We start from the raw sequence: 23,491 nt of genomic DNA on the forward strand, positions 1-23,491 counted from the left end.
TCGTTCGAATGAATATTAATGAATATAAATTTTATATTCTTTAATCTTATAAAAACTATCAGAAATTCAGCATAGTTTTCCAATTCAAACTTTTTTTTTTTAATACCGGGTATATATACTGAGTGACGAATTTAAGATGCGAAGATTTCAATATATGTTCCTTGCGAAAAAACATTAAGTAAAAACACCTCCTTAAAAAAAAATTACGAAATGGAAAGCATTTTATTTTCTTTTCTAACATTCAAAATGTTTTTCTAGGAAAACAATTCGAATCTGATCACAATATAATTTACCTGAAACAAAAATAAATTTAATATAATTTAAGGCTAAAAAAAAACAAAAATTACCTGGATCATAAATGCATTTTTCTTAGCAAAAATATAATAATTTATAAAAAAACCAACAACTTCAATTGAAAAATACCAAAGCGTTCCTTTGCCTAGATGCTTGTGAAAAAAATACCAAAACATTCGACGCTCTCGACAACCCTGGTCAAAAAACCCTGGCTTCGCGTCGCGTTTGGAATTGCGAGAATTGAAAGATTGTGTGGAAATCAATTGGAAATCAAAACACAACAAGATGGTAAGTGAAACGCGACTTGGGTAGATCTCTGAATTAATCGCAATCGGTGTCCAAACTAGAATCACCTTAAGTGGATGGGGCACTCGTCCACGATAATGGACATACAGCGTTCGCTGCGCAACGACAATGGGAGCTGCGAGGTGATCCTGGCCTCGAGGGACGGCATTCGGGTGCGCGCCCATCTCTTCGTGCTCAGTACATGCAGCGAACTGATGCGCAACCTCCTGGTGGATGTGCCCCGTGGCCAGGAGGCCACCATCGTGCTGCCCGACATCCGTGGGGATCTGCTGGAGAGCATGCTGTCCTTCATCTACATGGGCGAGACCAGTTTGCCCTCCGCTTCGCTGTCCGAATTCCTGGAGGCCATTAATCTGCTCGGAATTAAGTCGGCCATCAGCTTCGAGTGCAATCCCTCGGCCAGTGCCGGCGCAGATGGGGAAACCAATCCGTTGGATGTGGTGTCAACCAAGTCCCTAACCGGCCTGCAAATCGCCGAGGCGGACGAGGACGAGGAGGAGGAGGGAGCCCAGTCGGCGATGACAGTCGTGCCCAGCTCGGTCCTGGCGGAGAGCCAGCAGTCCAATCGCTCCCTGGAGTACCTGGATGTCTATGAGCCGCCAAAGATCACCTACTCCATTGAACACATGGACGGCAGTTCCAATGGCAATCAGTTTATCCTCACAGAAGAGAAGGGCACCTTTACCATAACACAGTCGACCGCGAGTTTGACCAAGTTGGAAGCCGATGAGACGATCGCCAGTGGTGCCGATGTGGAACTGGTCGACGACGATCCAGAGGCCGATATCACTGAGGATTCAGAAGAGCAAGAGACCCAGATGATCGATGATGAGTTTACGCCCACCGATCCACTTATCGAAGCCGCCACTGAAATGGACGAGGATGACGAGGATGTGCACGACGACGACGACCAGGCTGAAGAGGAGGAATTGGAGCCAGAAAAGCCCCGCAAATTGGGCGGAGGGGGAGGAAAGCCGACTCCGCGCAATCGTCGCCCTGTTAATACAAAATCCGCCAAACGAGCTCCTGGAAAACCAACGAGACTGCAGCAATTTGTGGCTCTGAAGAGGGAGGTAAAAGATGATATCAACGATGCTTTGGATCTAGCAGCGGATGCAGTGATCCTCGAGGGATTGAGTCTGCAGAAGGCCGCCGATCGATTCGACATCTCCAAGACGGTCCTGTGGCGACGTGTGCGCAACAATCCCGCCTACATGCGAAACAACCGGGAACGACCTTCCCTCATAGAGGCCTATGAGCGCTTGAAAAACGGGGACTCACTGAAGAGCATCAGCACGGAACTGCAGATCCCCATGTCCACGCTGCACCGGCACAAGATGCGTCTGTCGGCCCAGGGACGCCTTCCCGACTTCGTGTCCTGCCGCCGGCGGGACACTACGCCCAAGGATGAGCTGCGCGACAAGTTGGCCAAGGCCGTGCATGCCTGCATGAACGAGGGCATGTCCCAGAACCATGCGGCAAATCTCTTCGAAATCCCCAAGAGCACGCTGTGGCGACACCTGCAGCGACGCATGTCCAACGAGAACCGAAAGGTCAAGAAGCAGCTGCAGGACGAGTACGAGGACGATGTGACAAACTAGAAATAGGCCAAGCACTCACTGGTTTGACAGATTTAGAGCTGGAATTTATAAGTTACCAATTAAGAAGCCATAAGCTTAGCGTTTAAACTGTGTGTCGTCCCATCAATGTACATCACCTCTTATCATCAAGATTCTTGGGCGAGATGCTATACCAGAGGCAGTCCTTTAGGACTCAGCTCTATCTGTAGATACCAATCGCGAACTTAATTTAAGTGCAACTGCTCTTATTAAATTTCACTCCTTTATAACTGTTTAAATATTAAAATAAATACAACCAAATCTTCTAGAAAGATTGCGTTTCACCTGGTTTTAGGAAATACAACCAAAATCTTCTTAAAATGTAAGATTTAAATGAATTCTAGGTTAAAATTGGAAATCCTTTACCTGGTTTCGTACCTCTTATTCGGATTTAAGTACCCTCCTTGAGAAAGGGTATAAATATATCGATATTTTTGGCTGGCTCTTCACATCGCTAATGCAATCTTTTCTCCCGGAATGAAGAACCCAAGTCGGTGGTCCAGTCATGTCCAGGTTACCTGACCGATCTCTGCTCACCCGCTGCGAGATATTCGTCTACTTTGGCGTCTATATAGCCTACATTGTGGTGGGCCTGTACAAGATCTATGGACTGCGGGATCACATCGTCAAGGAGGCAAAGTTCCAGTTTCCGGAGGGATGGAGCTTCTATCCCTTCTCCCAGCGGCGGCGAGATGATAGCAACGATGAGCTGGAAAACTTCGGCGACTTTATAGCCATCTTCTGGCCCTTCTATGTGCTCCATGCGGCTGTGCAGGGATTAATCCGCTGGAAACGTGCCCACCTTCAATACTTGGGCTTTGCCGGTGTGTGCGGATTGGCCTTGGTTGTGAGCCTGGACTGGACATCGGTGGTGCTATTGGGCACCTTGATAGGTAGCTATTACCTCATTTCCCTGACCACATCTAAACGGATGGTGTGGCTCTTATCCGCCAGCTGGATACTGTGCATCAATGTGATCCAGAAGAATGCCTGGTGGACGGACCGTGTGGGCTACTCGGAGTACGTCCTGGTGATAGTCACCATGTCCTGGAGTGTGCTACGCGGCTGCAGCTTTTCGCTGACCAAGATTGGCGCTAAACAGGCGGAGGAGCATCTGGACAGATACAATCTCATCCAGTATCTGGGCTATGCCATGTACTTTCCCACCCTAACCTATGGACCTATCATTAGCTATCAGAGATTTGCAGCCAGAAGGCAGGATGACCCTCAAGACTGGCTGGGATTCGCTGGAGGAATCCTACGCAGTGCCATCTGGTGGCTGGTGATGCAGTGCGCCTTGCACTACCTCTACATACACTACATGTCGCGGGATGTGCGCATGGTGGAGCTGATGGACTCTGTTTTCTGGCAGCATTCCGCCGGCTACTTCATGGGTCAGTTCTTCTTTCTCTACTACGTGGTCACCTATGGCCTGGGCATAGCCTTCGCCCTGCAGGATGGCATCCCGGCTCCCAGCAGACCACGTTGCATTGGCCGCATCCACTTCTACTCGGACATGTGGAAGTATTTCGATGAGGGCCTGTACGAGTTCCTCTTTCAGCATATCTACGCCGAAATGTGCGGCAAGAGATCCTCGCCAGCGGCCAAATTTGGAGCCACTGCCTTGACCTTTGCCTTTGTGTTCGTCTGGCATGGTTGCTACACCTACGTGCTCATCTGGAGCATCCTCAATTTCCTCTGCCTGGCTGCGGAGAAACTGTTCAAGATGTGGACCTCCTCGCCGCAGTACCAGCTATGGACACATCGTCATCTGGGTGAAGTGGGTGCCCAGCGTTTGTACGCCGTTTTGGCCACCCAACTGTTCATCCCAGCCGCCTTCTCCAATGTCTACTTCATTGGTGGCCAGGAGATCGGGGACTTCCTGATGCGCGGCGCCTACCTCAGCGGAGTGGGCAACTACATGGCCTTGTGCTTCTGCAGCTACTGCTTTTTCCAATGCTCCGAGCTGCTCCTGACCAAGTCTGATGCTCGCTCCAAGACGAAAACTATTTGACCTCGCCTAAAGTCTGCCTTAATCTAAGTGAAAAGGGACTACTTTTGAACAATCTTGTATTGCAACTTGTATTATATCATGGCTTTATAATTGTTTTGTGATTTTTACAAAACAAATACTTAATTTTCAATAAATACATTTTATATAACGTCTTATTGAGTTTTTAATTATATAGTTCTAAGATCACTCAGACTTCTCTATATTAGAAAACAAATATTTACTACATTTACTACATGAAATACATTTCATATAACTTCTGATGAATTTGTTTATAAGAATATAAGAACTTGGTCATCCTGACATGTTATTAGAATTCATGAATTTAACTTTTGTTAAACAAAATTTTAGGTATTTCTTTTCAGAGCGTTATAAAATTGTTCAATTTCGGACAAATTTCAAACAGTTTCTTATAAGTACATATCCTGCATTATAAAATTAGAGCTTAAATGTTGGGTTTTGCCATTTCATATTTAGGAAACATAACAGATCTTAAACTTATTTTCTTAGCTTTCACCTTCTGCATTGTCCTGCCAGTCCAGCCACCTGGTTTGGGTGCAGGTCGACTGAAAGTTGTCCAGAAAGAGTTCATCCAGCATTTCGTCGCATGTCTGCGTGTGCTGTGTGTTGTACAGACCGTCAGGCCAATGGGTTTGTGTTTGGATGTGGGACAGTCCCAGTTCCTCGAACAGTTCATCACAGGTCTGAGTGTACATGTGGGCGGAGGTTTGCAGACCAAACATGTGTTCATTTTCGGGATAGGTGGTGAAATCGCCAGCTCCTGGAGGTTGCTCTTCTGGAAAACCATCTGTCATCGTTCCCATATCTCCTCTGGTTTGGTTTTCGATATCAGGATATGTAGGGAAGTCGCCTGCGACTGTCATTGTTCCTATATTTCCTCGGGTTTCAGTCGTTTGTTTTTCCATATCGGGATAGGTGGGGTCGCTTGCAACATGCTTCTGTTCTTCTGGAAAATCATCAGTCATGGTTCCTATATCGCCTCTGGTGTCGGGTGTTTGGGTTTCTATATCCCGAAGAAGAGGCTCTAGGACATTATTTCTGATATCATTCAAGACTTCATCCTCCTCCGTTTGGGTTTCCATGTCCAGCTTCTCGGATGGCAGCTGCTCCAGTGCATAGGGCACATCCATAATGGGCAGAAAACATAGGATATGCTCTTCTGGAGGAGGTAAATTACTTTTTAGAGGAGCAGATTGAGTGGGAACTTCTAGATTGCAAGGAATATGGTCTATATACTCCTCTGGAACCGATAGTTCTAAATTGGAGCATACATTAGAATCTTTTGGAGGAGGATTCAATTTCCTCCAGTTGGCCAGCGAGGGTATGACCACCTTGTCTGACTCCTGCTCCTCCACCAGGTGATTCTTGCGCCGCATGTGCGTTCTCAAGCCAGCCTTACTGCTGTAGGTGAGTTCACAAATGGGACACTTGTGCTCCGAGCACTGATGCTTCTCCAGGTGGTGCTGCAGCAGGAACTTCTCGCCGCACTCCTGGCACTTGTAGTTCTTGTCCAGGTGGCTCTTCTGGTAGTGTTGGCGCAATAAGCGCAGACTGGTGAAGCTGCGTGCTCCTTTGGTAACGACATGGTAGATGCACCTTTCCACGGGACAATGAAAGGCAATGTTTGCTGCACTTTTTGCGGATGGTGGCACTTCGTGGTGGCGTTGGCGCAGGTGCAACTGATAGTGACTGAGGTTGCCAAACACCAATTTAGGACATTTTCCACATCTGTGCTCTCTAATAGGTAGTAATTCGCGTATTTCTGGAGTATATTTTTCTTTTTCCATTGCTGATGTTTTCGAATGGTAACTCCCATCGATAGATCGATTATCGCCTATCGATAACCTCGCACCTGGTATATCTTTCAGCTATCGGTAGCCGCACAAAATGGTATTTCTCTACAACCCACCGAACGGTCACACTTTGGCACAAGAAATTTATTATTATAACGATACGTCGCTCTCGCTTATAAAATTCGAGGTAACGATCGCTTTCGAAAGAATATTTGTGCAGGTGTGACAAGCTAATAATAACAGCCAAATATGGGCCCCAAATATAATTAGATTAAACTCAGAAACTAGATTAATATAAGCCCTATGTGTGTGCAATTTAAACCTATACCAATGTGCAGCTAAGTGTGCGTGCGAATAAAAATATACATTAAAAATTAGCGCAAATTAAATCGGGTTTATTTTTGTGGTTATATTGTGTGATGCATGTTATTATCTATCGGTCTGTGATTAAAGTGAATTTAAAAACAGATTTTGTTAGCAGCCAATAAGCTATTTCAAATGGAGACACAACCCACCCACACACAAACACCTGTAAACCCATCAACTTTTGCTCTTGTTTCATGCCACGCCCCCCGCGTCCTTGCCGCCCACAAAAGTGGTTATTTTTGGCGCGACTACGTCATCGTTTTTGAAAAACATCTGGCGGTGCAAAAGATAATGTGCGGAATAGGTATCATCATCATCCAAAACAACATCATCATTATCGTGCAGGGTTTTCAATTCCATTCCAAAAAAGTTGTCTTAAAAGGGCATCTCTAAGGTCGCTCGAACCCAAAATCCAGTTCTATTCATAAACACCCTCTATAATTCGAAGTAATTGTGCGCAATTTCCCCTCCGAATTGTCTTCAATTATTCTATTTTCTGGCATACCTACAAAATACCCTGTAATTGGGCTTATAAAATGCCGATGGCAAAAGTTCGTTTCATTCAATTTACATATGAAGGACGGACGGAGTACACGAAATTAACACAAACGCTAAAATTAAATACATATTAAGGCGTTTTTTAAATCTCTTCTGATCGCCACGAGTGGCAGACCTTGTACGCACAGACATACACAACTGAATATTCTAATTTATTATACCCTTTGAAGAAGTAACATCAATTTGTCTAGAAGATTGCTTTGGTAAAAATTTAAATCTTAAGGCATAATATAATTAAAAGTTCTTGAATTAGATAATATACAATATAATAGTTTTTCAAAATCTTCTGATTTAGAGTAAACAACATAAAGAAAGTGAAATAATGACCAGATATTTTAAAAATCCAGACCAAAATTATAAGACTTGCTCTGTGATTTTTACCTATTTAACTTTGTTTGTTTGTAAGAAACTATGGTAGAGATTTTCCCTTAAGTAATCTCCTTTCTTTTATTAACCAACATTCTAGCCTGTCTCGCGACACAACAAGTAAAGCCTTAAACTGCCGACATATATCAACAATTTTAAGTAGCTGAGGATATTAGTTAGAGTCAATAGTAAACTCTGTGATTTAAACATTTGGCTTGGTCCAAAATCGCAAGGTTATCGCATTTGCAAAGCGAAGATTCATCTGAGCTGATGTATAATGAATGCGATGGAGTCGCAAAAGTCTGACGTAATCACTGCGGTTGCACATACGATAGAATTGTGGCTGCTGGAAAGTCTCAATTTATTTTTCAATTTGTGCCGCCAGTCGCATTCAACTGGTTTCATTTTAATTAAGCTGAAAATTAGACTTATAATTTAAAGAATTTAGGAAAAACTCATAAACCATCAGTTGTTAATTGGATTAACGCTTTTGCTTTGATCGAGTATAAACCGAATCAAAGTTGATTCCTGAGGTACTAGTATATGATATGAGAGACCGATGCATATCGCCCACATACGTCATCGTATCGGTAGTAATTTCCGCCAAGTGCAGCTGGTTGCTTGCCGATTGTTTGCGCTCTGTTCTGGCCAAGTCGAAGACATCTGGTTCCCCGCCTTGGCCATATTATACTTCCGCCTGCAACTATGTGGTTTTACACTCGTATATCTATGTATGCAATCCCTGAGCGAATGGTGAAAGTTGGCGCAGTTTTGGATGAGGGGCAGGTCATTGTACACCAGCTCTAAAAGTTGAGTGACTGTCCTTTGATCATACAGTACAGACATGCAAAAAACAATTGCCACAGCTTTTGGCAATTGTCGTCATATGGCTTCAATTTCCATTTCTTATCTGAGCTTCCACCGAAGGGCAGTCAAAAACTCCGATTGTTGCTCCCATTTGAATGTTTACTATCTCTTCGTGGAATTTCAATAGGTAATTGCAATGTTACCGCCAACAGCAGATTATTCAGCTTTTGCGATTATGTGCTACACAGAAAAAATAATATTTAATATATTTTAAAGTAAAGGTTATCAATTTTTAGCAAGAAAGGTAAAGGTAAAAATAACACACTCACACTTATTCTTTATTGGTGATTTTTATTTTATATATTTTATTTTAGAAGTTTTTTTTGTATCAATCATTTCTTGAGATTTTTATTTATATAAATCTGAATTAGTCGTTATTTGAGATTTAATAATTATTTTTATTTGGTTGCTAAACTGCAAAAACATCATAGTCCTTAAAAGATGTGTTGATATTATGAATAACTTTTTGTATTGCAAAAAATATGAAGGGGTAAACTATATAATATTTCAATATCTTCATTTTGGGTCAAAAACTATCAAATTTTGATTTTGCATAGGGTATATCTAATTCGAGCATTTTTTGAGATCTTTCTGAAGAGTTTGCTCTCTATAAGTCTCAAATGCGTGCCAAAAGAACAAAAATGACTCATGGTTGCGATGCTGACCATTAGGCTCTGTGCTATTTTCAGCGTCACTTTTTTAATCAACTCAATTCTGGTTGTTTACCTTTCTCTATGTGTACTTTGGGGGTTAGTCGAAATGAATTCTGTTTTACTTTAATCATTTACACATCTTAAGTCGATCGACCACATGAATTTCTTTATAAATCAAAAATGTATGTATTTAATTTTAATTTTTATGTCTACATAGTTATTTGAATTTAAAATTTAAACAAAAATTCGGGAAAGGGTTATTATGTATGCAATCATAACCATTGGTAGATAAATAAAAAACGTTGCCAATTTTCCAATGGTTGCACAAAAAGCTTGGGGAATGGTTCCACTCTGAGAATTACCATTTTAATGGGAATGGTTCTGATTATTAAATTCAACCCACAGAGCTAGATAAGAAAAATTATTTTGGATTTCAAATGTAAATTATTGGTTAACTTTAGTTGCTCCAGAAACAATTTTAAGCACGAAAGGTTCGTTAATTATAAATTTTAAACGATAGAAACAGATAAATAGATATATTTTTTGCAGCTATTATAATTAATATTTTTTGTGCTTGCAGTACAATAATAGACATAAGCGTATATCGGCCAATTTTAAAATAAACGGTTTCAATGACTTTTGCAAAATGTAATAACATTTTAAGTACTTAAATTAAATGAAAATATATATTTATTTTCTTTTATATACATAAAAAAACCATCGAACTTATTCAATTTGTTTTGTTTGCAGCTGCTTAACCGTCAAGTGCATTTAATAGCCTAAAATAATGAGTAAACCGGGCAGTGCTCCTCCGCAGTTCACCTATGTTCCGCCCCCATCGGCCCCGCCCTCCTACCAGGAGGCAGTGGGCGGGGTGAAGCCCGTGGGTCCATATACTCCCGTTGTGGCCCCCGCAACCACCGCGAATACCACCATTGTGACCACGGTGGTGCCCATCAGCCGCACCTCGACGCACATGATCTGTCCATCGTGCCACGCAGAAATCGAGACGACCACGCGCACCGAGCCCGGAATGATTGCCTACTTGTCTGGATTTTTGATTGCCCTATTCGGGTGAGTTTCTAGTTCTAGGGCAGTTGATATAAATCAGATATGAATTAGAACCATGCATGAGTTCACAAGTATTTTTTTTAAATAGAGATAGGATAAGATAACTTACAAGTAAAAAATCAAGAGAACTTCGTCAGTTGTTTGACCTTATGTTTATTTTATATTATGAAACCATCGAAAAAAATATATAGTAAATATGATTATAAAAATATGTATTAAAATTTATAACATTTTCTAAATACTCACAATGTTTTCATGCAATAAACATTTATCCGACAACTTTTACCTATAAAAAAGAATAAAAATGACTTTTATTTTGAGACGTTTTTATTTCTTAAAATAATCTTATCCATATCTAGGTGTTTTGTGTATGTTCCTTTCCATAATAAACAATTGTTTTATAAATATTTTCCATTAATAGATGCTGGCTGGGATGTTGCCTAATACCTTGCTGCATTGACGACTGCATGGATGTCCACCATTCGTGCCCCAATTGCCGGGCGTATTTGGGTCGCTTCCGTCGATAGGATCGCCTCGTATATGTGTAGAATCCAATGCGGTTCCGTGGTGTAGTTTTACTTTAAGCAAACGTTTTTGCCTTTATTTATTTAATTGTAGTAATGTCATTTGGATTCCACAGCGAAGGCAGATGGAACGAGCCAAGGCTTCCCTTAATCTAATATCTAATATCCTGCTAAATTGCTCCGTCGTTTCAATATTTTGGTTCGCCTATACTCTTTAACTGTTTAACTACGTGTACGTTTCTGCCACGCTAATAATAGTAATACGTGCCTTTAAATATTCGCACAAATTGTAAATCGATTCAAAATCGCACATTCACAAAAGACAAAATACAAGATATTTTTCTAACAATATGTAAAAGTCCCCAGCGAAAGTGCATATTGTATACTTGAAAGCTAATCTCTGTAATTAATAATCACCAAATCTATAATACTGACTTCTTATTTTTAAATAAAACGGGAAATTGTCACTTAATTTGAAAGGGGAATTGCTAAATAATGGGAATTTAGATATCCTATGACTCAAATCAAAATTTCAAATTATAGTTCAGTCCTGATTTATTCATTCTTTTTAAATTTTAAATATATCAATAAGAGTGTTGGGGTGTACCTACGTAATTTTACCTGGGTCCATTCAGTGTTCCTGCTGCCAAGAGGGGTGGTGATTTCCTGGCCAATGACCAAAATCATCAACAAAGTGGGTGCACGGTCTCTTTTTGGCTTTTAATTCTTATAAAGAAGAGAGTAAAACAATTTTATTAAAAAGTACTTTACAAAAAACGAGATTTGGATTCCTATTTGCATTTCAATCTTTTCTTTGTATATGTTACGATCAAAAAACAAAATCTAACGTATTTAAATCAAGTATGTTTTTTTTATTTTAAATTTTCGATATATTTTAGTTTATTACAACCAGATAGTATATTGTAACGGTCTGGTCACACTGTTAAAACGTTCTTGCGTTTGTTTGGCTTTTTTCTCCGATCTTTGTGGTCACTACCAGATTTAACACTTATTAAAGGTATATTCAAAGGTTATTTGATATTTGAGGGTTGTAGGAGTGCATCATAAACAGCTGGCTAAGTCAACTTTATCAGCACATCCCTTCCTGGTGTCAAGAATCCGAAATAAACCAAAGATCTAGGTCGCACGTGTTTGGATGTTTATGGTGAACAAATTGAAGGTTCCAGGCTTAACGATTACAGCCACCCGTTTACGTCACTACTTTCGAAATATGGACTCCAAGGAGCTGCAGCCACCCAGTTGCGTGCGCGGGATGCAGTTGCTCCAAAGGGAGCAGTTCCGCAAGAGCATTCAAGTGCCCCTTTTGCGTATGCCCGAGACCCAAGTGCAACGTGTAATGCCGCTGGTGAAGAAGTTCCTGCTCAAAATGGAGCACCTGCATCCAGTGCGAGCTGTGGGCACTTTCCGGGAGATCCTGCTGCATCCAACTCCTGTGAAGGATTGGGAATCCCTGCCCACAGAGGCGCTGCAGAAGCAAGAAATCACCGCAGAGAACTTCACCTTATCGGAACTGGAATTGGGCTATGAAAACTGGAGTGCCAACGAGATCCTCAAAAGTGTCCTGCCTTTGGAGGAGGAGGGTCTCACTTCATACTCCCGCATCGGGCACATTGCCCACCTGAACCTGCGGGATCACCTGCTGCCCTACAAACAACTCATTGGCCAGGTGCTCCACGACAAGTTGCCCAACTGCCGCACGGTGGTCAACAAGGCCTCCACCATAGACAACACCTATCGCAACTTCCAGCTGGAGCTGATTTGCGGTGTTCCGGATTACCAGGTGGAGACCAAGGAGAACGGAGTGCCCTTCGAGTTTGACTTCTCCAAGGTCTACTGGAATCCCCGCCTCTCCACGGAGCACGAAAGGATTGTGAAGCTGCTGCAAACGGGGGACGTTCTCTATGATGTCTTCGCGGGAGTGGGTCCTTTCAGTGTTCCTGCTGCCCGGAAGCGTTGTGATGTCCTGGCCAATGACCTGAATCCCGTCAGCTTTAACTGGCTGCAGCATAATGCCAAGAGAAATAAGTGCTTGCCTCAGATCAAAATGTTCAACAAGGATGGCAGGCAGTTTATCCTGGAGGAACTAAGGGAGGATTTGCTAAAGCGTCTGCTTAACACAGACACCACCTCCTATGCTATACACATAACAATGAATCTGCCAGCCATGGCTGTGGAGTTCCTGGACGCCTTTCGTGGTCTCTACAAAGCAGAGGATCTCTCAAAGTTACCTGACAGTGTAACCTATCCCACAGTTCATGTTTACTCCTTTGCCAAGGGCGAAAACACCAAGGAACTAGTAAGGCAACTGGTGGAAAGCAATCTGGGTGCCAGTCTAGATGACAACCTGCTTCAGGGCATCAGCTTTGTGAGGAATGTGGCCCCCAATAAGGACATGTACAGGGTGTCCTTCAGGCTTTCTCAGCACCTTTTGACCACACCAAAAGAGGTTGAACTCTCAAGAAAGCGTTGTGCAGAGGAGGAGGAGCTGGTGGCCGCCACAAAAGTGAAATGTGTTTGATACAATTTGGAAACAATAAAGCTACAACTCCCAAACAACTAAATAGAGTCTCTTTTTTGCCTACTTTCAGATGGGTCGCAACAAGGCGAACAACAAAAAGGTGGCTCCCGGAGCTGGCAAGCCAAAGACGTTTCTGAACAAGTCCAAGAAGGCCAAGAATGTGTTCAAAGTGGCCGATGGCAACAAGGGCAAGGGCAAGAAGCCCAAGGAAGTGCAGGGCAAGCTCAAACAGGTTAGTAGGATGAGACTTCTTCTGCGAGTGATTCCCCAATTCAATCCAATTTACAGATCAAGGAATCTGTCAAGGCCAAGCAGGAGAAGGTGGACGCCAGCCTGAAGACGCTGCACAAGGATCTGGTGGTCAAGAAGCCGAAGGCTCCGGTGGCACCCATCAAGAACAACAAAAAGAAGGGGGCCAATGCTCAGAAAGTGTCCGACACGCTGGGCAAACTCAAGTTCTAGAGCAAACACCACTGGATGCCACAGTGTGTCTGGTTTACGTTTTACGTATATAGTAGAAGTTAGTTAGTCCCCATTGATTGTTAAAGACTATGGTCTGGATCCGAAATATATAATAGCCAAATCGACAGTGATGGAAAGTATTCATCTAGGTAGGGAATTGATGAGTTCAAAAACCCATTTAAAACCATTTCCTTTTCTATTAAATACTCGATAAATGTCGTTCCCAAAGAGTACCCTTTATAAACTATTTTTTTAAAGTCCTATGAATGTATCTTTATAAAGGAAAATTATTCGAAATTTTACTAAGCAAGCAGAATATCTTTTAAACACTTTTTAAACAACCTTTATAAATTGTATTTTGATGATCAATTTTATTTAAAGAACATAAGCATTCTCTGGGTGATATACATACCTATGTCTATGTCTATATTATAGCCTAGTACGAAATATATTCATCTAGTTGATAAATTGTTATGGTATCCTAATAATACCCCTTTAAAACCTTTTTTTATATTTCGACTTTTAAAACTTGATTAGTGTGATTCCCAAGTGTAGGCTTTATAAATCTTTTTTGATCGCAAAATTTATTCAAATGTTCTTTGGGTATTTATACACGTTTGCCCTTTTGCATTACCTATATATATATATATATATATATATATATATATATATAATGAAACTCTACCTAAGCATGGATAACTGTACCATCACTGCATATTGGCAACCTAGACAACCACCACGGGTTTAGTGTTAACTGGAGGCAACACTGCACCCGGAATAGTGGAGGTTCCGTTTGCAGCATTCCAGCCGAAGAGATTCCGGATGAGGACATCCAACTGGACCGTATCGATGCCCGCCCTCTGAAGATCAGCAAAAACCTGGGCAGTTTCCACTGAAGTCAACCAGCGATCGTAGACGACCCCCAATCCCTGTAATCTCGTCCAGAACTGAGCAAAGATTCCCTGCTGCAGGACTTTGGCATCGATGTGCGCCCGCATGGCATACAGTGGAAAGTAGAGCTGAACTTCGTTGAGGAATCCCTGCCAGCCAAAGACGGTGGCAGACCAGTAGGGGAATTGATTCAGCAGACTCAATTTCAGTTTCTGCTCCTCCATTTCAAAGGAGCCACCGGAGGCCACGAGCTGCTGGTCCACCCACTGCAGGAAGAGGGTCAATTCCGGCTGGGAAAGCAAACGCCAACGGGCCGTGAATCCGGCATTGCTGTTGATGATCCGCACAAAGGACTGGAACTGGGCATCGTTGATTAGGTAGCGCACTAGTAACTGATTCAAAGGTTTGAACTGGACCAACCGCTGGATTTCATCCAGATCTTGGGACAAAGTGGGCGGTGGACCCAAGGTGGCCGGCGGAAGTTGAGGCTGTGGAGCTAGGAGACCACCAGTTGGCGCCACCAGCTGAGGAGACCCTTGTGCCTGGGATCCGCTGGCCAGAGTGACCAGAAAGAGCCAGCCCAGAACCATGACTGGTTGGTAAGTGAGAGATGGACTACCAAGTGAATTGGAGGCAGGCGGTTTTATATCCATTGTATTTATTATACCCTTACAGAGGGTATTACAATTTGTGGGAAATGTTTAAAACGCGCTATAAAGTTTAAAAACTGTTGATCAGCCTCAATAGAAGGCTGTCCGCTTTTCTGTTTGTCCGTTTCCTGTTTTCCGTTTCTAAGCAAACTATAGTTTATAAGTCCGGATCGGTCAACTATATATGTACTTTGAATATACTAATGGTTTACTATTTCAGAACTACTGTTTATAAAAATCGGACAACGATAAATTATAGCTGCTAAAATGATCACAACATTAATTGGATATACGGTATAGCCTTATTGTTTTTAAATATATACCCATAAAAATATTTCGATTTTTATAGAATATTTTATTTTTGTTTTAAGTGCCAGGGTATATAAAATTCGGCATGCCGAAGTAAACTTCCTTTCTTGTTATTATTTTCCACTGATAACAAAACTCCCGGATTTTTGCGCAGCATCCCTGTTGACAAATTGTCGTCATCTGATAAGCGTGATTCGATCTGTTTATGGGTTTGCCCACTTCTTTTTAATCCCCCAAGGAAGTCTGTGTTTTTGGCACATGAACAGACGGCTGGCAAACATGGCCAAAGAAAGTACTCATAGTATACGAATTTATAACATGCTAAGCTTTATTTTCAAAGTGAATCACCAACATTCCGGATGGACCACAAAGAACCGCAAACGAACACTTCATAACATTAGGATTTACATAGCTCCACATACATACACAAAGCAAAACAAAAGGGATTTCATTATTCGCGAAACAATGGCCAATTATCCTTGCAAAATAGATTTCGCTTTACTTGGGTTTGCAGATGAATAATTTTGAAAATGGAAAATGTTAGGCAAGCAAATGTAGGAGATAAGACGTGAGTAAGATTAATAAATTAATGGATAATGGACTGTTTTACTTGGTTTCCTGTTCTGGTTTTCAAAATCTAAGCTAAGTTACATTTTCAACATTTTTTCAATCATAAAACTCATTTTTTCAAAAATTTGTTCTTAGAAAGAAATAAAATAGTTTAAAGATTATACTCATATCTTATCAAAATGTAATTATTTTGAATTGCCTATATAAATATTGAAAATTCTTTTAATCATTAAATTAAATAGAAAAAAATTTAAAGCGACATTAAAAAAAAAATGTCAACCATTGAGTTAAACTGAAAACATTTTAATCCGAAAGATTTGAAGCTTTTTAAATTTCTATTATTCACTTATTACGTTTTTTAATAATAATATGAAATTATCTTCAAATTCAAATGATTTCGAAATAATTGAAACGTAATTTCCGAATGAAACTTTAAGACCTCAGCATCTTTCCTTAAAAGTATTACAAGTTTACATACATATTCCGTAATGGTCAAGGATCTAAATTTTCAAACATAATTTAATTTAAAAATTTACTTAAAATGGCCTTTATATTCCATAAGAGTTAAGTAAAGGACATATTTAATACATTTTTAATGATATTTGAAAATTTGATCATCATAATCATTATGAAAACATGAATATAGCCTTATATAATTGTTCATTATTGGAATTCAAACTAAAGGGCTGCAGAACTCGTCTTGAAAACCTGAACAGGACTTGCAAGGATTTTACGTATACAGATTGTGGTACAATGTACTCGGGTGGATATATACCTTCAACTTTACCTTAAGACGTACATAAATAAGTCGTATGTAATAAAAACTAACTTAACCGATAAACGCATGTGAGTATGGGCGGGGGATTGGATGCGGTTCTAGCTGCCCTCCGTTGATCCATTGATCCGGCGACGCAGCCAGCCGGGCACGTAGCCCCTCACTGCCTCGCCCAACTGCCTGTAGATGATGAGGCCCAGAATGGGCAGGACCAGGCGGGCATCCTTGAACAAGTAGACATAGCAGGCGACCAGGAAGAGCACCAGATCCGTGCAGTAGCTGAGCGCCGAGCGAACCTTCTCGTGGGCCTGCTCCTCCGATTGTAGAATGGCCAGAGCGGCTGCCTTCTGCAGGAGATCCCTGTCGGCGCTGGAGAGGATTAGGGATGTCTGGGGAGAAGGAGTGTCCTCCATTACGGAGATTGCAGGTCTAGTTAGTGAGGCATCGCGGGAGCGAGTGCTCGAGGGAACCCGACGCCTGATCACCCTCTTGACCTTGACCAAACGAGTCCTGCCCCTGGCATCCGGACGAGCCTCCACCATCACGCTCTCAGTCTCAGATTCGGTTTTGTTCTTGGATTTGGTTATGGGTGGTGGCACCACCAGGACAGTGGGGTATTCAGGCTCCTCTTCATCCTGCCGCTGTGGGGATTCGTGCTCCCGCTCCGCTGCTCCAGTTTCTGGAGCCCGATGGAAGGCCAGATCACTGGCTGCATCACGTACATGAACTAGTTGCTCCCGCTCTGAAATGGAGAGACGTCGTTCCCTGGTCACGGGTGGGGCCAGGAACATTTCATCAGTGGCTAGTCTTTTCTTCAGCTCCTCTGCATGGCTGAGCATGTCCTCCTCATCCGTTTCCGCCGCTGCCTTGGCCGCCGCCCTTTTCAGTTCATCGCGATCCAGGTAGAGCGGTGTGTGATAGCGGTGGGTGCTGCCCACCTCCCTCACCAAGTCGCTGTAGTGATCCACGGCCGCATGGGCCTCCTCCTGCATGAGACGTTCCTCCTCCCGGCGACGCAGCTCCTCCTCCTCCTTGGCCTTGCGCTTCACCTCCAAATCCGCCGCTATGGCCGCTGCATTGGTCTTCTCCAGCGGATTGGATATCTCCTCATTGGCCTCGGTGTTCTTCTCGGTGGCCGATCTCTTGTCGCGACTGAAAAAGGATTTGATGCCCTTGGCCAGGTCCATTTTGAGGGTACTCGGATTGGTGGCGACTACACTTGGAGGAGGAGGTACTGCCATTGCTAGTGGTTCGGCTGGCAAAGGACTAACCGACTGCTCTACATGCTCATTGGAGGATCTCTTAAGGATCGGTTTGGGTACAAAATCTGGACTGGGCAGTGGCACTGGACGGTTGAGCACCACGGCAGCCTGCTCCGGAGTGGGAGCTCTGTAGGGGGTGAAGGTACCGGCGCCCATGGTACGCGGATGATAGGTCTCCAGGTCGCGGGGACTGGGCGACCGGGTGCGGGCCAGCAGCTCCATCTTGAACTTCTCAATGGAGTCCTGCTCCGAGGAGGCAGTGCTCTCCGTGTAGTCCGATCCCAGATCATTGCTGGACTGCTGCTCCAGCTGCAGCTGCTGCTTCTGTTTCTGCGGCGGATACTCCACAACGTCCACATCCTCATCGAAATCCAGGTCCATGTCCTCGCTGTCATCTGCTGTGCTCTCAGTCAGATGCTCCTCCTCCAGTTCCTCCTGCTCTTCCCGCTGCTCCAGAAGATTCCTACCCGCCTCCAGGGTTAATTGTCCAGTGGTGTGGTGTGTCCTTGTCAAGTTACCCAACTCATTGACATTCTCTCGGGAGTCCCATTTCCTCGAAATGGACACCATGTCCGCCGACTGGCGACGCAACTCACTCCTCCGCTCGAAGGACAGACGTTCTGCCTCCGAAATGGAACCCAGACGCTTGCGCAGATTGGCCGGCGTTTGATGGGGCACCGGAGTGGCCAGCTTGTCCTGCGACGTCTTGCGGGACTTGGAAGCCTGCTCCAGCTCCACTGCCTCATAGAACCTGGCCATGGCCCGCTCGTACAGCAGCTCCGTGGAGCTCACGGAGCGACGAAGCGGAAAGGTGGTGTGCAGGTTGGTGAACTCCAGGAAGGCCAGATCTGGGGCAGAAATCGAAATGGGCGGCGGCTGTATGGCATCCTCCAGGTCCAGCTCAAAGGAATCTTGTTCTGGGGGAGAGATATGTGTGGAATAGGCTTTAGCTTGGGCTTACGGATTAAGTTAAAGGGTAATGCTTTATCATTTATTTATAAGAATATGGTAATGGATTAGGTGTGTGGCTAGTGGTATGTGTTATCCCTAATCTTGAAATCCTCACAACTTCATTAATACTGTCCTTATGCTTAAGATTGCTGTTCTTGTCGAGTAATTTGAAATAGGTTTAGCTTTGGTTATGGATTATGTTAGTGGTTAAGTTTTAATGGATGATTCTAAATCCTCAAAATCCTTATAGTTACAGTCCTTATCTTGTTGTTATCATGCTGTTCCTGTCGAAAACAACTAGAATATGGAATGGGCTTAGTTTTGGTTAGGGGTATAAGTTTCTGACTAAGGTTAATCTGAAATCCTTTAACCTTTTTACCTAATTGATGTACTGATGATGATACTGTCACTGCTATTCATGCTATATGGTAATGGATTAGCATAGTGGCTGATCCTTGGTCCCCAAAATCCTTGCAACTAGATACTTACTGTCCTTGTCCTTGAGATTGCTGTTCTTGTCGAAGACAACGAGCATAAACTCATTGCTGGTGTGGACTTCGTCGTGCTTGTCTGTTGACCTGGAGAAGCGTCTCGAGTTGGATTGGGTTTTCGTAACAGGTTCTGGAGATGGGGTTGGCTCTGGCAGGGAAGGCTCCGCCTCCTCCTCCTGCGGTGTTGGTGGCGCACTTATCTCGATGGTGGGCAGTCTTTCGCCAATAACCGCCGTAATCCCAGAAGCCACTGCCAGCGCCAGAGTGGGCACATTTCTGGCCGGGCTCAACGTTTGTCCCGAGAAACGTCTCACATGCTGATTGACTCCCAGTTGAACGGGCTCCGCGCTTCTTAGCAGGGCGGGTGTAATCTTAATGGGTTCCGGTGGCGTTGGACTCTTGCGAAGAGGAGCAGGATGTCTCTTGTTAGGTGGACTCAATTTGGGGGAAGCCATCTTCTCCGGCTTCTCCTTGGGTGGAGTGGGCAAGGGTTGTGGTCGCGGCTGCACTGGTGTCCTATCCTTAGCAACTCCCGATTTCTTGGGGTTGAATAGTTTTAAAGGTGTAGTAGTAGTAGTAGTAGTAGAAGTAGTATGTGACTTCGGTGACTTGGGCGATGATGGTTCAGACCTCTCCACCGGTGTTAGTGTGCTGGTTATCAACGTTAAATTAAGCTTGGGATTGGAACCAGTGGTCTTGGGTGGATTGACCAAATCCGCACTACTCAACGAAGGACTCTTGCGAACGTCCATCTTCAAAGCCTGATCCGATGTGCCATAGGACATCTCGTGAGTTAGTTGCTCATTGTCCACGAGCTGTGGCTTGGGCTTCCTTTTCGCACTGGGCGACTGTTTGGGCGACATGCCCGTGGAGGCATCCGCATGTGGACGTGGTGGTGACAGCGTCTTTCGACGAGGCGGCACCTCCACCGATCCTGCCTCCCTAACCTTGTTACCCTTCTCCTCACCTGCAATCCTCGTGGCCGACTTCGGTTTCGTAATACCCCTCTTGGGATCGGGAATGAACAGCAATTCCGATTCCCCCGAGGGTTCGCTCAGACCATAAGGATTCTCGGCCTTCACACGGAACTTGTACTCGGAACCCTCGATCAGATCGTGGAGCGTGGTACTCAGTGCTCTTGTGGTGGCCGCCTTCAGCCATACATTCCATCCCACTCGAAAGTATTCCACAATGTAGTTGCCTATCTTGCAGCCTCCATCGTCAAATGGAGCCGTCCACGAGAGAGTGGCGGACTTGCCAAAGGACATGTTTAACTTGGGAGTCCCCGGGGGATTGGGTCTGGCCGTCACCGTGACCAGGAAGGAGGTGCTGTCCTCGCCCAAACGGTTCCAGGCCTTCACCATATACTCGCCGCGATCCTCGCGCAGCACATTGTCGATCTTGAGCAGCGAGTTCTTCTCAGTGTTGGTGATCTGAAATGGGTGGCAGATGATTAATTGGCAAGTTGTTAAATGGAGAAGATCCTTAGCTGCGTAAAAATCACTTTATTCGGACTTAGTACTCAAAAAATTATATTAAAACAGTATTTTTAGGGGCTATGATATATCGATTAAATGTGATGAGATTACTTTGTATTAATGTTTGTTTCAAAAACATGTTTTTTTAAGCATACAAATAAATAATGCTAATGAAACAATATTTTATTTGATTTTTCAAATGTAATGCCAATAAAAATATATTTAATTGGCATAACAATTTTCCTTTTTTTAAGTAATGGTAACAAACATAAACTCTATCTGTGTCTTTGATCCCAAATTCAACATTATTCATTAAGACTCAAGACTAAGAATTGGTAGCTCTTTGTAGATTTATTACCAAATTTTTTCTTAGAAATTAGATTTTAATGAACCGCGTAATGAATTAAAAGAATTTCCGTATTTCTGATATTTAAGATTAATAAGCATAACCATTTTAGAAAGGATAGATTAAACCCACCTCAAAGCGTCCACCTGGGGCGATCACCTCGCCCTCGTGGAGCCACGTAATGGCCGGCGGTGGTTGTCCAGCCACTCCCACCTTAAGACGCAGCACCTCATCCGCCTCCACAATTAGACCATCCTCGTAGGTGCGCGGCAATCGAATCTTCGGAGGAGCCTGCACCATCAATCTTGCCTTGGTGATCACATGACCCGCTCGATTCGTGGCCGTGCACTTGATCTCTCCCTCATCCGTGAGGGCCACCTGGTGGATCACCAGGACACTGGCCTCGTTGTCGTTGACGATCTTGGTGCGCCGACTGCTGAAGATCTCGTAGCCATCCTTGAACCAATTGATCTCCGGCGGTGGTTCGCCCAGGATTCGAACTCGGAACTCTATGCGTTCGTCCTCCACGGCATCCGTGTCCACCAGTTCATCGATGAAGCGGGGCACAGTGATGGCATTCCTTTGTAGAGTCACCGTCAGCGGATCAGACAACTCACTGGCATCGGAACGACCCACAATGTTCTCGGCAAAGCAACGGAATTGATAGCGCCATCCGGGCTCCAATCCACTAATGCACACATCGCAGCGATCCACCGGAGTGGGCGTGGCCCTCACCCAGTGGGGCGATCCCATGCGCCGATGCTCCACCGTATAGCCAGTGATGGGGGAACCTCCGTCATGGAGCGGTCGATCCCAGCGCAGGTTCACCACATCCGGCTGCTGTTCCGGCAGAGCCACTGGTGTCAGGATGGGCCTGCCCGGCGGTGAAGGTCGCTCTGATTGGAAGACAAAACCGTAAAAATAATAAAATAGAAGTAAAATTTGAATAACTGAAATATTCAAAAATCATCAAAGCTAAAAACCAAATGGTGATTTATAGGTCGTTTTGATTAGAAAACAAAACCTTAACATTAATAATAATAATATTAATAGGACCTCCAAGCGAAACCTTAAATAATATATTGAACTTTTTTATTGAACTTTACATTTAAACTTAAAACGGCCCCAACCAAAAAAAATTTATAAAATTGCTTTTATCTTATTTAGTTCTTGAATTAGAAAATACTAAAACAGATATTAATACAAGCGATGTAAACTTTGTCTTTTGATTTGTCAAGTTATGAGTCTAAAAGCGAAACCAATTGCATTTTAATAGGAAATTGAAGCTAGAATTTTTTGAGGTAATCCATTTCATAATTGAAAGGTAAAGGTTTTAGTAAAGGGCGTCATACTTTCAATCTATAAATGATATTTCAGAAGTTTTAAGACCTACAAACTAGGGCACCCATTTCACTTTGTATCTCAGCATTATAGATCGTTATCCGTTTTCAAATTTTTAAATATTCAAATTTAGTAGTACAATAACCGACATTTCGAGGCATTTAACCCTACAAAACAAGACACCCATCTCACTTTGTACCCCAGCATAATATCATAGTTCGTTCTTCCGCTTTCCGAACGACAACATTACTTTGACGTTGTGAGATTTTTGGGGCTAAACAGATGAACACGGCAACCACTGAGTGTGCGAGTGGCTATAAATAGATGCATTTCTAGCGCTCCCACCAGCCAGCCAGCTATGTGGGCCTGTCTACTCTTCGGGCCTCCTCTTATAGACCCAAATTTTAGGGAGGAATACGTACTTGGGGACACTCTTCGGGACACTGTATTCCAAACCGGAGTTTCTACTTGCCTGCCGACTTCCAGTGGACATTCTTCTTGGGACGATTGCTTTGCGGGTGCGTGTGCAGCTTTCCCGGCTGATTTCCCATTTTGAGATGTTAGATATTTAACCTATTTGCTTGCCTATACAGAGGATCTATATATATCCTCGGTCGACAGTCGAAATTTACTTGGGACACTCGCGCGGCCCGTCGTTTTTTTTTTGGTTCGCCAATTAAGACACTTTGAACTTTAAATATTTTAACTTCAGTAAATCCTAATATTGTTACTTTCGTTGCGTTTGGTTTTTGTTTGCAAGCGTTGCCATTTTGCGGCGTTAAATAATCCGTTCGTCAGCCCAGCATCCTCCTCCGATCCACGAGCGAGCTAAACGCTTCTCTTATCGATTAAAAAGCTTTCTGCTCTTTTCAAATTTTTGAAATTCGAAAACGAACTCGGTCCGGTTCGATAGTGGCTATCGATAAAAAAAAAATTGGCAATCGATACGGCTAATTTATAAGGACGATTGCCGGTTG

General features: G+C 43.4%; 8 protein-coding genes across 10 annotated transcripts; 5 read left to right on the forward strand and 3 right to left on the reverse strand.

Annotated features, from left to right (window-relative positions):
- The first annotated feature begins 467 nt into the window (after nt 1-467).
- LOC128259586 (modifier of mdg4) lies at nt 468-2,491 on the forward strand. The gene is made up of 2 exons (XM_052992130.1): nt 468-582; nt 642-2,491. Exons 1-2 carry the CDS (start codon nt 580-582, stop codon nt 2,199-2,201), a joined length of 1,563 nt encoding a protein of 520 aa, XP_052848090.1. The 5' UTR covers nt 468-579; the 3' UTR covers nt 2,202-2,491.
- A 194-nt stretch (nt 2,492-2,685) lies between these two features.
- On the forward strand, nt 2,686-4,381 carry LOC128259587 (protein-cysteine N-palmitoyltransferase Rasp). Its single transcript, XM_052992131.1, has one exon. The coding sequence runs from the start codon at nt 2,725-2,727 to the stop codon at nt 4,231-4,233; it is 1,509 nt and encodes a 502-aa protein (XP_052848091.1). The 5' UTR covers nt 2,686-2,724; the 3' UTR covers nt 4,234-4,381.
- Nucleotides 4,382-4,475: 94 nt separating this feature from the next.
- On the reverse strand, nt 4,476-6,054 carry LOC128259591 (uncharacterized). Its single transcript, XM_052992137.1, has one exon. It carries the CDS (start codon nt 6,036-6,038, stop codon nt 4,737-4,739), a length of 1,302 nt encoding a protein of 433 aa, XP_052848097.1. The 5' UTR covers nt 6,039-6,054; the 3' UTR covers nt 4,476-4,736.
- Nucleotides 6,055-6,196: 142 nt separating this feature from the next.
- LOC128259610 (LITAF domain-containing protein) lies at nt 6,197-10,883 on the forward strand. 3 transcript variants are annotated; one of them, XM_052992165.1, is made up of 3 exons: nt 6,197-6,264; nt 9,605-9,928; nt 10,347-10,883. In XM_052992165.1, exons 2-3 carry the CDS (start codon nt 9,642-9,644, stop codon nt 10,450-10,452), a joined length of 393 nt encoding a protein of 130 aa, XP_052848125.1. In that variant the 5' UTR covers nt 6,197-6,264; nt 9,605-9,641; the 3' UTR covers nt 10,453-10,883. The 3 variants fall into 3 exon arrangements, with proteins under 3 accessions (XP_052848125.1, XP_052848126.1, XP_052848127.1); XM_052992166.1 differs by having other exon boundaries at nt 6,197-6,231; XM_052992167.1 differs by lacking the exon at nt 6,197-6,264 and adding an exon at nt 6,368-6,388.
- Nucleotides 10,884-11,354: 471 nt separating this feature from the next.
- On the forward strand, nt 11,355-13,581 carry LOC128259290 (uncharacterized). The gene is made up of 3 exons (XM_052991593.1): nt 11,355-11,467; nt 13,059-13,220; nt 13,277-13,581. The coding sequence occupies exons 2-3, from the start codon at nt 13,059-13,061 to the stop codon at nt 13,448-13,450; spliced, it is 336 nt and encodes a 111-aa protein (XP_052847553.1). The 5' UTR covers nt 11,355-11,467; the 3' UTR covers nt 13,451-13,581.
- Nucleotides 11,474-13,051, forward strand: LOC128259288 (tRNA (guanine(37)-N1)-methyltransferase). The gene has a single exon (XM_052991590.1). The coding sequence runs from the start codon at nt 11,606-11,608 to the stop codon at nt 12,986-12,988; it is 1,383 nt and encodes a 460-aa protein (XP_052847550.1). The 5' UTR covers nt 11,474-11,605; the 3' UTR covers nt 12,989-13,051.
- A 220-nt stretch (nt 13,582-13,801) lies between the features above and the next one.
- On the reverse strand, nt 13,802-14,973 carry LOC128259289 (uncharacterized). The gene has a single exon (XM_052991591.1). The coding sequence runs from the start codon at nt 14,929-14,931 to the stop codon at nt 14,176-14,178; it is 756 nt and encodes a 251-aa protein (XP_052847551.1). The 5' UTR covers nt 14,932-14,973; the 3' UTR covers nt 13,802-14,175.
- A 631-nt stretch (nt 14,974-15,604) lies between these two features.
- Nucleotides 15,605-23,383, reverse strand: LOC128259155 (titin homolog). The gene is made up of 4 exons (XM_052991355.1): nt 22,987-23,383; nt 21,306-22,069; nt 19,348-20,782; nt 15,605-18,824 (listed from the first exon to the last, which is right to left on the reverse strand). The coding sequence occupies exons 1-4, from the start codon at nt 23,063-23,065 to the stop codon at nt 16,747-16,749; spliced, it is 4,356 nt and encodes a 1,451-aa protein (XP_052847315.1). The 5' UTR covers nt 23,066-23,383; the 3' UTR covers nt 15,605-16,746.
- Nucleotides 23,384-23,491: the final 108 nt, after the last annotated feature.

This window comes from Drosophila gunungcola (assembly GCF_025200985.1).
Source record: "Drosophila gunungcola strain Sukarami chromosome 3L unlocalized genomic scaffold, Dgunungcola_SK_2 000005F, whole genome shotgun sequence".
NCBI lineage: Eukaryota > Metazoa > Arthropoda > Insecta > Diptera > Drosophilidae > Drosophila > Drosophila gunungcola.

Bases quoted from the DNA above. Each gene is read 5' to 3' on its own strand.
- LOC128259290 (XM_052991593.1), top strand. From the start codon at position 13,059: ATGGGTCGCAACAAGGCGAACAACAAAAAGGTGGCTCCCGGAGCTGGC. The intron at 13,221-13,276 runs GTTAGTAGGATG...TCCAATTTACAG, and splicing joins TGCAGGGCAAGCTCAAACAG to ATCAAGGAATCTGTCAAGGC.
- LOC128259591 (XM_052992137.1), bottom strand. From the start codon at position 6,038: ATGGAAAAAGAAAAATATACTCCAGAAATACGCGAATTACTACCTATT.
- LOC128259288 (XM_052991590.1), top strand. From the start codon at position 11,606: ATGTTTATGGTGAACAAATTGAAGGTTCCAGGCTTAACGATTACAGCC.
- LOC128259587 (XM_052992131.1), top strand. From the start codon at position 2,725: ATGTCCAGGTTACCTGACCGATCTCTGCTCACCCGCTGCGAGATATTC.
- LOC128259289 (XM_052991591.1), bottom strand. From the start codon at position 14,931: ATGGTTCTGGGCTGGCTCTTTCTGGTCACTCTGGCCAGCGGATCCCAG.
- LOC128259155 (XM_052991355.1), bottom strand. From the start codon at position 23,065: ATGGGAAATCAGCCGGGAAAGCTGCACACGCACCCGCAAAGCAATCGT. The intron at 22,070-22,986 runs GCAAGTAGAAAC...TCTTCCAATCAG, and splicing joins TGTCCACTGGAAGTCGGCAG to AGCGACCTTCACCGCCGGGC. The intron at 20,783-21,305 runs GTGGGTTTAATC...CACCCATTTCAG, and splicing joins CCCCAGGTGGACGCTTTGAG to ATCACCAACACTGAGAAGAA.
- LOC128259610 (XM_052992165.1), top strand. From the start codon at position 9,642: ATGAGTAAACCGGGCAGTGCTCCTCCGCAGTTCACCTATGTTCCGCCC. The intron at 9,929-10,346 runs GTGAGTTTCTAG...TTCCATTAATAG, and splicing joins TTTTTGATTGCCCTATTCGG to ATGCTGGCTGGGATGTTGCC.